This window comes from Eurosta solidaginis, chromosome 3 (genome assembly GCF_040869045.1).
Source record: "Eurosta solidaginis isolate ZX-2024a chromosome 3, ASM4086904v1, whole genome shotgun sequence".
Classification (NCBI taxonomy): domain Eukaryota; kingdom Metazoa; phylum Arthropoda; class Insecta; order Diptera; family Tephritidae; genus Eurosta; species Eurosta solidaginis.
The window spans coordinates 190,488,041-190,500,468 of NC_090321.1; the positions used below are offsets into that span (position 1 = coordinate 190,488,041).

The 12,428-nt window shown below is 35.0% G+C and overlaps 1 protein-coding gene across 1 annotated transcript in view; it reads right to left on the reverse strand.

The window, feature by feature from the left end:
• Positions 1–5,588: 5,588 nt before the first annotated feature.
• Positions 5,589–12,428, reverse strand: part of LOC137246074 (adenylyl cyclase X E-like) — a 61,763-nt gene continuing 54,923 nt past the window's right edge. Inside the window, exons 14-16 of the mRNA XM_067777172.1 lie at positions 11,902–12,067; positions 7,872–8,123; positions 5,589–5,881 (exon numbers count right to left, since the gene is read on the reverse strand). Coding sequence (XP_067633273.1) covers positions 5,589–5,881; positions 7,872–8,123; positions 11,902–12,067 — 711 coding nt within the window. The remainder of the gene's footprint in view (positions 5,882–7,871; positions 8,124–11,901; positions 12,068–12,428) is intronic.

Sequence of the window (12,428 nt, forward strand, 5' to 3'; positions counted from 1 at the left end):
TATAGAACTAAGGCCCACTCCCTTTTAAAATACTCATTAACCCCTTTCTTTTGATACCCATATCGTACAAACAAATCTATGGAACTAAGGATCACTACCTTTTAAAATACTCATTAACACCTTCCATTTGATACCCATATTGTACAAGCGCATTCTAGAGTCACCCCTGGTCCACCTTTATGGCGATATCTCGAAAAGGCGTCCACCTATAGAACTAAGGCCCACGCCCTTTTAAAAACTCATTCGCACCTTTCATTTGATACACATATCGTACAAACAAATTCTAGAGTCACCCCTGGTCCACCTTTATGGCGATATCTCGAAAAGGCTTCCACCTATGGAACTAAGACCCACTCCCTTTTAAAATACTCATTAACATCTTTCGTTTGATACCCATATTGTACAAACGCATTCTAGAGTCACCCCTGGTCCACCTTTATGGCGATATCTCGAAAAGGCGTCCACCTATAGAACTGAGACCCACTCCCTTTTAAGATACTCATTAACACCTTTCGTTTGATACCCATATTGTACAAACGCATTCTAGATTCACCCCTGGTCCACCTTTATGGCGATATCTCGAACCTATAGAACTAAGGCCCACGCCCTTTTAAAATACTCATTAATACCTTTAATTTAATACCCATATTGTACAAACACATTTGAGAGTCACCCCTGGTCCACCTTTGTGGCGATATCTCGAAAAGGCGTCCACCTATAGAACTAAGGCCCACTCCCTTTTAAAATACTCCTTAACCCCTTTCTTTTGATATCCATATCGTACAAACAAATCTATGGAACTAAGGATCACTACCTTTTAAAATACTCATTAACACCTTCCATTTGATACCCATATTGTACAAGCGCATTCTAGAGTCACCCCTGGTCCACCTTTATGGCGATATCTCGAAAAGGCGTCCACCTATAGAACTAAGGCCCACGCCCTTTTAAAAACTCATTAATACCTTTCATTTGATACACATATCGTACAAACAAATTCTAGAGTCACCCCTGGTCCACCTTTATGGCGATATCTCGAAAAGGCTTCCACCTATGGAACTAAGACCCACTCCCTTTTAAAATACTCATTAACACCTTTCGTTTGATACCCATATTGTACAAACGCATTCTAGAGTCACCCCTGGTCCACCTTTATGGCGATATCTCGAAAAGGCGTCCACCTATAGAACTAAGGCCCACGCCCTTTTAAAAACTCATTAACACCTTTCATTTGATACACATATCGTACAAACAAATTCTAGAGTCACCCCTGGTCCACCTTTATGGCGATATCTCGAAAAGGCTTCCACCTATGGAACTAAGACCCACCCCCTTTTAAAATACTCATTAGCACCTTTCATTTGATATCCATATTGTACAAACGCATTCTAGAGTCATCCCTGGTCCACCTTTATGGCGATATCTCGAAAAGGCTTCCACCTATAGAACTAAGCCCACGCCTTTTAAAATTCTCATTAACATCTTTTATTTGATACCCCTATCGTGCACCCTGTTCCACCTTTATGGCGATATCCCTAAATGGCGTCCACCTATAAAACTGTGGCCCACTCCCTCATAAAATACTCTTTAGTACCATTCATTTGATACATACAAACACGTTCCAGGGTTACCCTCGGTACATTTTCCAACATAGTTATTTTCCATTTATTATGCCATCATAGCTCTCAACTGAGTATGTAATGTTCGGTTACATCCGAACTTAACCTTCCTTACTTGTTTTTTTATAACATAGGCTAAGTGAAGGACAACCTTGCGTAAGTTGCAGCTCTAAAACTTATTGTCTTAGCAAACTATTAGAACAAGATCAGAGAAGATATAACTTACTTTTTGGCAAGCCTTAACCCGCAGCTTTGCCTACATGAAGCAAATTAAACATATTATGCGCCCGATATATTCCCATACGATCCTTTGAACAGCATCAAATCAATGCTGAGATCAATTTTGAAGCAGTTCCAAAACGTGGACAAAGTAGTACGCATAAGAAGTTTAAATATTACGTAAGTTATTGCGGTATGATCCATTGGTGTTTTGAAAAAGGTCTCAAAACAGCGAAAAACTATCACAACATAGTCCCCAAATGATCTGAATAACTTCTAGAAATAAAATGGAAATTTACGAAAGTTCTGTTGGCTATTTTTCCATAGAAACAGTTGCCTGCGAAAAAGCTGAGAGAGATGATGCCGAAATAACAGCAAAAACATAATTCAAATGATCCAAAATTAGTTCTGACATATTCCAGAAAACAGAACTAAAATCATTTCGTAAACGATTCCAAATGAGACCCAACGTGATTCCTTAAAATATAATAAAATGGCCAAAAATATTCCCCAAACTCGACAAAAAAGGTCCCGAAATATTTTCGATCACATTTTGAAAGCAATCCCGGATTGTACCGAAATAGTCTCGAAATTTGTTTTCAATTTTATTTGCTTTTACAGTATTTAAAAGCCGTATATGAATAATTTGTTTATGGGGTCAACAGTTACTTTACGAAAACGGTGAAACCAACATATGAGCGAAGAAATTGGCTACATTTTCCTTAATTTTTCAAATTAAAGTAGAATTAAGAAAAACATAAAAAAAAATAAATAAAAAATAGGAAAAAATTTGCAAATTTTCGTCAATTAAAAACCGATGAACCCATAACCCATAAGTATTTAACACAGATTTTGAAGAAAATGTCATAGAATACAACACGTATCTTTTGAATTTATTGAAAACATATTATGACGAATATTTGCAATTCCGACACATCACTGTGTAATGCAATGTAAGCAGATGAGAAAACAAACAAAACAAGTAAGGAAAGATAAGTTCGGGTGTAACCGAACATTACATACTCTCTCAGCTTTGGAGACAAAATAAGGGAAAATCACCATGTAGGAAAATGAACCTAGAGTAACCCTGGAATGTGTTTGTATGACTTGTGTATCAAATGGAAGGTATTAAAGAGTATTTTAAGAAGGAGTGGGACATAGTTCTATAGGTGGACGCCTTTTCGAGAAATAAGGGTGGACCAGGGGTGACCCTAGAATGTGTTTGTAGATATGGGTATCAAATAAAAGTATTAATGAAGGTTTTAAAATGGAGTAGCCCTTAGTTGTATATGTGAAGAAGTTTTCGAGATATCGACCAAAATGTGGACAAGGGTGACCCAGAACATCTTCTGTCGGGTACCGCTAATTTATTTATATATGTATGTCATACCAGGAACAGTATTCCTGCCAAGATTCCAAGGGCTTTTGATTTCGCCCTGCAGAACTTTTTCATTTTCTTCTATTTAATATGGTAGGTGTCACACCCATTTTACAAAGTTTTTTCTAAAGTTATATTTTGCGTCAAAAAACCAATCCAATTACCATGCTTCATTTCTTTTTTCATATTTGGTACAGAATTATGGCATTTTTTTCATTTTTCGTAATTTTCGATATCGGAAAAGTGGACGTGGTCATAGTCGGATTTCGGCCATATTTTATACCAAGATAAAGTGACTTCATATAAGTACGTGAACTAAGTTTAGTTAAGATATATCGTTTTTTGCGCAAGCTATCGTGTCAACGGCCGAGCGGAAGGACATACGGTCGACTGTGTATAAAAACTGGTCATGGCTTTAACCGATTTCACCCATTTTCACAGAAAACAGTTACCGTCATAGAATCTATGTCCCTACCAAATTTCAAAAGGATTGGTAAATTTGTGTTCGACTTATGGCATTAATGGCATTCTAGACGAATTAAATGAAAAAGGGCGGAGTTACGCCCATTTTGAAATTTTCTTTTATCTTTGTATTTTATTGCACCATATCATTACTGGAGTCGAATATTGACATAATTTACTTTTATACTGTAAAGATATTAAATTTTTTGTTAAAATTTGACTTTTAAAATTTTTTTTTTAAGTGGGCATGTTCGTCATCCGATTTTACTAATTTTTATTTAGCACACATATAGTAATAGGAGTAACGGTTCTGCTAAATTTCATCATGATATCTTCAACGACTGCCAACTTACAGCTTGCAAAACTTTTAAATTACCTTCTTTTAAAAGTGGGAGGTGCCACGCCCATTGTCCAATATTTTTCTAATTTTCTATTTTTCGTCATAAGGTCAACGCACTTACCAAGTTTCATCACTTTATCCGTCTTTGGTAATGAATTATCGCACTTTTTCGGTTTTTCGAAATTTTCGATATCGAAAAAGTGGGCGTGTTTGTAGTCCGATTTCGTTCATTTTAAATAGCGATCTGAGATGAGCGCTCAGGAACCTACATACCAAATTTCATCAAGAAACCTCAAAATTTACTCAAGTTATCGTGTTTACAGACGGACGGACAGACGGACACGGCTAAATGCATTTCTTTTTTCACCCAGATCATTTTGATATATAGAAGTCTATATCTATCTCGATTAGTTTATGCCGTTACGGATTACCGTTATGCGAACAAAGTTAATATACTCTGTGAGCTCTGCTCAGCTGAGTATAAAAAAAAACCCATCCATGAACACAACAGCTAAGAGCGTGGACGACATTACACAAGTGTGCAACAAAGCAACAAAATCGAACACGATATTACTAACACATAGGTATTTTAATTATGGACATCAGGGGTCCGCAAAATCAAAACTGTGGCTGTGTGAGTAAAACTAAAATCATCTTATTGGTTGTGCTTTAGTTGTTGATGAAAAATGAATGAGATAGGATGTATGCACGCATGTTTGTTAACACACAAAAAGTAATTCTTAATATGTCATACAAATACTACTTTATTGCTTGAGACTAATGAAAAATTTAAACAAAATAAATCGCTAACATTAAACCATGAAAACATTCTGCGCATGAACATTTGTTTGCAAAATATCTTTTCGGAAATGCGCAAATAAACAATAGCTTCATCCGATCTTGCTACTCTGCTTGTTTAACGACAACTTAAGCCGAATAAAGGCGAAAGAGAATAATAATACGTGTGAAGTGGCGGCAATAATTATTTCACTAAATGATGACCGCTGATGTAGACGGCAACAGTGAATTTGAGATGCGATGTGAGAAAATAAGCAACTTAGCGAGAAAGTTGTCGCGAAAAGTATAATTCCTGGGAGAAATAGGTGAACGAGGCAGCTGAGAGTATTTCATCAGCGCAGTATGGGAAAGAGTATGGGAAGGAGTAAATCAGTTTGATTTTAGCACGTTATAAGTAAAGTACGCGAATAACAATGTTGTTGTAAATAAAGCCAATTTACTATACTGAATATATGAGTTATTTATTTGTAACAGAACAATTGAGATTTCTGAAAATCACAACAATATGATATCGGAAATCGACAGATTTTTAAATAAACTTAAATAAATGGGTAGCAAAAGAAAGAAAACCTTATTCAGTTTCTGCTTCTATTTAAATAAAATGGACCAGGCTCCATCAAATAAATAAATTTCCAAATTAATAAAAATATTCACAAATTTAGCATATTTAGTTGTATATATCAAAAATTATTATTAATTAACTTATATATCTTACAAATTTACATCCTACACAAAAAACTAATATTAATAATCAAATTTTTAAAATTTAATTTTACATGCTGTTATCGGTTTCACTTTGTGGCAGTTTCTTAAAATTTAGTTGATCATCAATATCTATAAAATATGTGGGTGTATCTCCTCTGCCTTTCACGAATGTTACACCCCTATATGTGCACTGAACTTTACGGTATTCCAATGCGGTTGCTGCTTCTTCTGTTATCTGTATGGAACCTGCCACTCCAGTTGAGTCCATACGGGATGCCATATTCACAACGTTACCCCATATGTCATAGTGAGGTTTAAAGAGACCAACGACGCCTGCCATAACCGGGCCGTTAGCTATACCTTTTCAGAATATATGCATACATATTTAATTTTATAGTAAATAAGTTTAAAAGTTATTGTCAAATAATATTTGTATAAATATCGAAAGTTAAATAACCACAATAATAGAGCCCAAAATCTGCGGTTAAAAATTTTATAAATAGAACAAAGCAAATACCAGTTTCTTTGAAAACATCCAACGAAACGGATAACTTTAACACATGATTACAGACAAAGTATGTACTGTGCAAATAATAAAATATGCAAGGAAGGTAATTGGAACGAGTTTACAATACATAAGGCATGACGTTGCAGGATGTGTTTGTAACACTTCAACCATCGTGGGAGTGCGATTTCGAATCCCACTCCCGGGAGAAAGGACTTTGAAGAGGTCTACAAGATATAATCGAACACAGCTGTCGCCTTGTTGGTCCTGATGTAACGTTGTATAAATTTTTCCCAAATTATTAGATAAATTATAAATTAAAAATTGCTTTAAATAAATGTTTTCATACATTTAAAAGCAATGAGGTCAATCCCAGCTTAATTCATAAAAAAAATTAAGATAGTCAGAATAATTACCTTTTAAAAACATGAAGAAATTTTCGAAAAGCGGTCTATACGTTGCAACGTTGACCAACACGTTGGTCAGAACAAAAACATTTTCTTTCAGAACTATCATAAAAAAAAATTCTTCACATGGTGAGTCAAGAACTCGTTTATGACCCCACAACAACAAATGAAACGAGGTGTGCTGGGAAGATTGACAGATCTCTTTGTTGAGGAGCTATGCACGTGAAATCAACAGCTCGAAGAGAGTTTTATGGAATAATTTCTGTGCGGATATAGAATACCCCAGCGAAATGGCAAGACTTAGGAAAGTCGTATCTAAGGCATTTATAGTCCAGGGGCTGATAAAAAATGAAGACGGGGAATGGTGAGCACTAGCAGGATCAGCGAGCAGTACCAGGGTCGGTTACAAATACCAAAATTTAATGGAAGATAAAACTTTTGCCATGTTGCAGATGGCTGTTGGAGCGGTTGTAGAATGACCTAGAACAATATTTGAGGGTTGCAGCCATCTGCAGTCGAAATGCTAGATACCTGTTAGTTTGACATATTTTCTGCTTGAAACTGATATAGTATATTGCATGGAATATGAATGAAGCATTACTTTCTTCGGCACAACATACTTACACTAAACGAAAGATAGTTGATTCTTAGTTCTGGATATGGCCGTGGCTTTAAATAATGTCTTAAAACAAGAAATCATCGTCAGCCTCAAATTGATTGCAGTACACACCAGGCCTTGAAAAATTAGATAGGATCCATCTTAAGCTGTTGTCACCAATGCTGCGGACGCTGGCCATCAACCAATTGCTAAGGCAGTTTGACAGAGGGCCAGTCAAACTCACGGTGTATGCAGATGACGTTTCAGCATTATATGCGTTAGACGTCTATCAAAAGTCATCGCTCTGATCGACCAGGCGCTTTAGGATGTATGTACATGCTTAGATATCTGGAGTAACGTGACTCCGCCAACGCATAAAAAGCCGACATTGTGTTATTTACTAGGAAATTTAAGGCACTAATTAGACTAAGCCTATGCTTAGAGAGTTAACGCTCTAAGAATTATAGTAGAAAGTAAATTGTCGTAGAAATTTTATGGGGAAGAGAGGGCGAAGAAATCACCCGTAGCACGGTATGCATGTAAGAGGATGCTAGAAGGCACATGAGGCCTATCACACAAACTCTTTCATTGGGTACATATGGAAATGTTCAACCCCATATTTTAATATGGGATCCTATTTCGTTAGACAGCCACATTTTGGTCGAAACTTCGCTGAAATTTAAAAAAATTAAACGGAAAATATCAGGTTACATTTTAAATTTGCATTATTTCCCACCAATTTAACTATTACGATCTCACACTCGTATTATTTTGGAAGGTATGAATTTTTTCAAACAGTCTCTACCAATAACTTACTTAGAAGTAAACATCTTGCCTTACCAATACGTAGAGCGCCATTAATTATATTTTCTCCATCACTATAAATATTTTGATTGTTAAACTGCTTCATTGTACGCAATAGCTCTAAAGCGAATCTCGCCATCACATAAACGACATCATCGTCCAAGGTTGGCTCTTCTTCATCATTGAGCATTCTTACCGAACGGCGCTTACTTGAACCAGCAGTTGATGCTCTTGGACTGTATGTGGTAAATTCAACAACTTTTTCACTCATCCGCTTTAGTTTAGTCACTTAAAGTTTAAATAAAAAAATTCTTGTAAATTGACGTAATATTAATAAGACATCATAAATGGGCGATTCTCCGCAAACTCTCAGTTTTTTGTCGCTTGGCGATTTCTAATACTCATTAAGCATTATCAATGAGCTATGCACGCTAAATGTTTAAAAGTGACTTTCTTCAAATAGTTTAGGATAAATTGTTGCATCATATTAGAATTTTATCTAGTTTTCATTGGCAATACTATACGAATGTCACAACCGTGGCATGTCGCCAACTTCAATTCTTGAATGATTTAATTTGGTTCAGACTCAAATCGCTAATAATGGGAATAATAGTTTTTATTTATATTAAATACGTTATTCACTGATAAATATTTCACATTTCTGAGTTGCTGGTATTCATTTCACGATTCCTAACTCTACTTTGAAAAGTGTCGATTAGGTTTGAAAAAAATAATGTCGTCCAATTGTTTATGCGAGTATTACTACAGTGAGAGCTTGCCTGCACCATGCAGGGGTCAGTTTCAATCAGCAGGCGTCACTGAATGTTTTTTTTTTTTTTGTTAATATAGCGTTCTTAATCACACCGGTCTTTTTTTTTATATATAATCGAAAACCAAAAACGGTGTTTCGAAAGTGCACGTCACAACCGTGGCACTTGCCACTCGGAAAGGGTACATTGTGTGTACTGCAATTCACGGGGTTTTCAACACGTTCGCTATCACAACCTTCAAAACGGTCGGAAAATCTTTTAGGTTGAATTGCTTTTTTGTAATGTACAGTTATTCATTGAAATGTCACAACCGTGGCACGCGTGAAATGTCACAACCGTGGCAGGTTGTCTACTTTTGAGAAAAATGTCACAATTTCGTGAGGTTTTTATGTATAACTCAGTGTTAATATCAATTGAAATATAGTCTTTCTGATGATAAAGACAGAAATATATTCCCGAAATATTAGAGCAGTCGAAATACTTGAATATTGTTACTCTACTTCTAAATGATTGTTTAGTATTTTGGTACATCTCGTAAGATATTTTAAGCTAAGTAAACTAATTGTTTATGGCGGATATTGCTTTGCTTATAAACTTGAAATTGAACGTTTCAATAATTAACAATTGATAATTTACTGTCGTTAGTCAACACCATTTGTAATCTGTAACTATTTAATTCTTTACTTCTTAATTCTTACCTTTAATTATATTGCTAGCGGCACTAAGGGGTACTGCCATCTCTAGGCCGCACACGCAGATATCTTATCTGAAATGCTCCTAAAGGTATGCAATTGTGATTGTGGAAGTGTCGCTCACACATACAAGCGCATGGGGTATGGGAGAAGCTATAAAAATTATACATCTGTAGTTGTAGCTGAGAAATTTATAACTAGTAAGTTCTGGAATTAGAAAAGCCTAGAAATATGCGACAAGGAGGTCGGACAGTGGAGGCGAGAGATCAGTTTCATTTGAGCTATCAATCAGTTTGGTTTAATTAAGCAAGCTATTCGTTGCAAAGTATAAGTGTTATTGTGAAGTACTTTAATAAAGAACATTTTTCCATTATTCAATATTGGAGTTATTTATTCAACAGCTTAGTGATTCCAACGTTAGCCGAAGATTGCAAATAAGGGAAATTGCAAGTAAATTCGTTACAATATGTACGTTAATTGCTATATAGCACATATGTACACGCGCATATATGAATGTATATGCATGCATATTTACATATGATGCTCATTACTTCATGTATAAAGTTAGTCAAGGTTAAACTGAAAACGGTGTCGGTCATTTCGTTCCCTCATTTCGAATCAAAGTTAAGCATTGTAAAAATTTTATCATTTTTGTTACTATTAAACATAATATTTTTTTTCAATTAACTGTTGACTAGTTGTCGTGAAATTTCGGTGAAATATTATAAACATTTTTAGAGTAATGGCGCGTCACCAAACGCGAATTCGTCGTCAAAAATTAATGGAGGATGCTAAGAAAAAGAAGCAGTATATGAGAACTCGAAAAAGTCCAGTAATAAGGCGAACAAAATAGAAGGTCACAGGGAACGAGAGAAACGCCTTGAGAAGAAAATAGATGCAGAACGAGCAAGAAGACGAAAGATAAAGGAAGATCCAATGTTATATAATGATTACCTTCGCAAAGAAAAGGAAAGGGCTTGGAAGCGCAAAGCCGCTAATAAGATAAAACTTGTTAGTGAATTGATAGAAAGAGAAAAGAGGATCAGAAGAAAAGATCAAAATGAACGCAAACGAAAATCGCGATTACAACAAAAAAAATAAACATAATCCAGATGCGACACCAAAATGAATGAAGTGACGCCAATTTTACCCCGTATTTCTCCTGGCGCGAAATACACCAAATAACATAGAAAAATTACTTGATTTTGGTTAAATATTATTAAACTTTTATATAACAAAACGAAGAATGTTAATTATGTCTTGTAATGAATTTTTTATAATAGATTGTTACTAATGTCACAACCGTGGCAATCCGGTCACAACCGTGGAAACGAATTTCAGAGATTTACCTGTCAAATCTATAACTTTATACTTTAAGCTTGGCCACTTCGACAGTCCATTTCACAAGTATAAATTAACTTTAAAATATCAAAAAATATTCAAAACTCTCACGTTTATTTTTTTCAATTTTGCACTCACAAAACTGAGAGTTTGCGGAGAATCAGCCATATACTGAAAGTAAAAAACTGGTAAAATCAACCGAATATGATTCTGAACTATACGTTTTGACAGTCAAATAAACGCAAAAACGGTCCATCAAAGGCAAGGCGAATTCAGCACCAGGCAAAGCCCAATCCATATCAGGTGGTGGCAAAGCGAATTCAACCAATTCGCCGTGCAGAAGAACGTAAGTCAAAAAAAAATTTTAATTGATTTCGATTAACTGACATATTAAAGTACAAGGCTATGTATGGAAAATATTCAAGAAGAAGCAATCAGCTGTTGGGATAATAACACCTGGTACTGAATTCGGCTTGGTACCAGGTATTGTTATTCCAACCGTTTATTGCTTCTACTTGAATATTTTCCATACAATGCCTTGGTACCAGGTGTTGTTATCGCAACAGTTTATTGCTTCTTCTTGAATATTTTCTATAAAACGCCTTGTACAACAATATGTCAGTTAATCGAAATCAATGAACATTTTATTTTTACTTTACATTCTTGTGCAAGGCAAATTGGTTGAATTCGATTTGCCATTACCTTGTATAGATTCGCCTTCATCAAAGTTAACAAAAAAAATATTCTGAAGGTTTTGATATTGCTCTTTCCAGGCCTTGAGGATTTTAGGTTTGGTAGGTATCGCACGCTACCATCACACAACGGTGGCCTCCCGACTATGGTGTGTTTAATAATAAATAGTTATTAATGTCACATTTAAAATGCCAATGAAAACTCTTAAAATAAATGATTTCGCAACATAAGGACAACAATGGCTGTTGATATTGCAGAGATTTCTATGGCACAATATTATTAAGAACAGATTGCTCGATGGTAAAATGAGCAAGAAAATCAGTTATTTTAACGGAAGAATTAGTTAGACTGATAGATAATATGTAAATTTTACATAGCATTTCTAACTTGAACCGCTTTTTTTCTATTTAAATGACTATACAAATTTGTAGTCTTGACAAAAAAAACCCCGTTGAATTAACCATGATGCGAACAATTTGACTGACTAACTGTTAGTTCAAGAACAGCAAACCTTATTTGTTGATTTTGCTAGCTTCATTTCTTCCAGTGAACTGTTATTTTTCTACCTACTAAGTTTTCTTTTACGCCATTTTTCAGACAATGAAAACGAGCTACTGGTTTTTGTTGTCGAACCCCTGTGACCTGTACCGGTTGTATTTAAACCACAAGCAGCCATATAAGTCCAACCAGCGATTTTAATTTTTTCAACTTTATTAACGCCTCTAAATGTGTTTAACTGAAATACAAATTTTTTTTTTGTTCAAATTTAGTCAACTAAAATCTTTAATGTTGGAAATTTTAGGAAAAAATTGTTTTAATTTTGATGCTGAAGCTATGCAAACTAATCTCAAAACCATAAAATTTCGGAAATTCAAAAGCAGTATATGAAAATTTCGAACTATTTATTTGGAGTTCTTTCAATATTTTTAAGTATATTATTTTGTAGCCCAATAATTTTTTTCTAAAGTGTTTCAGATTTTCTTTCATAAAAATAAAATGTTTCATATTTTGTATGGAGAAAATCTGAACCACTCTTCGTAAAAAATTTTCAAAAATCAGTGCAAATTTTGCTAGACCATAACTTGTAGTTAGACTAA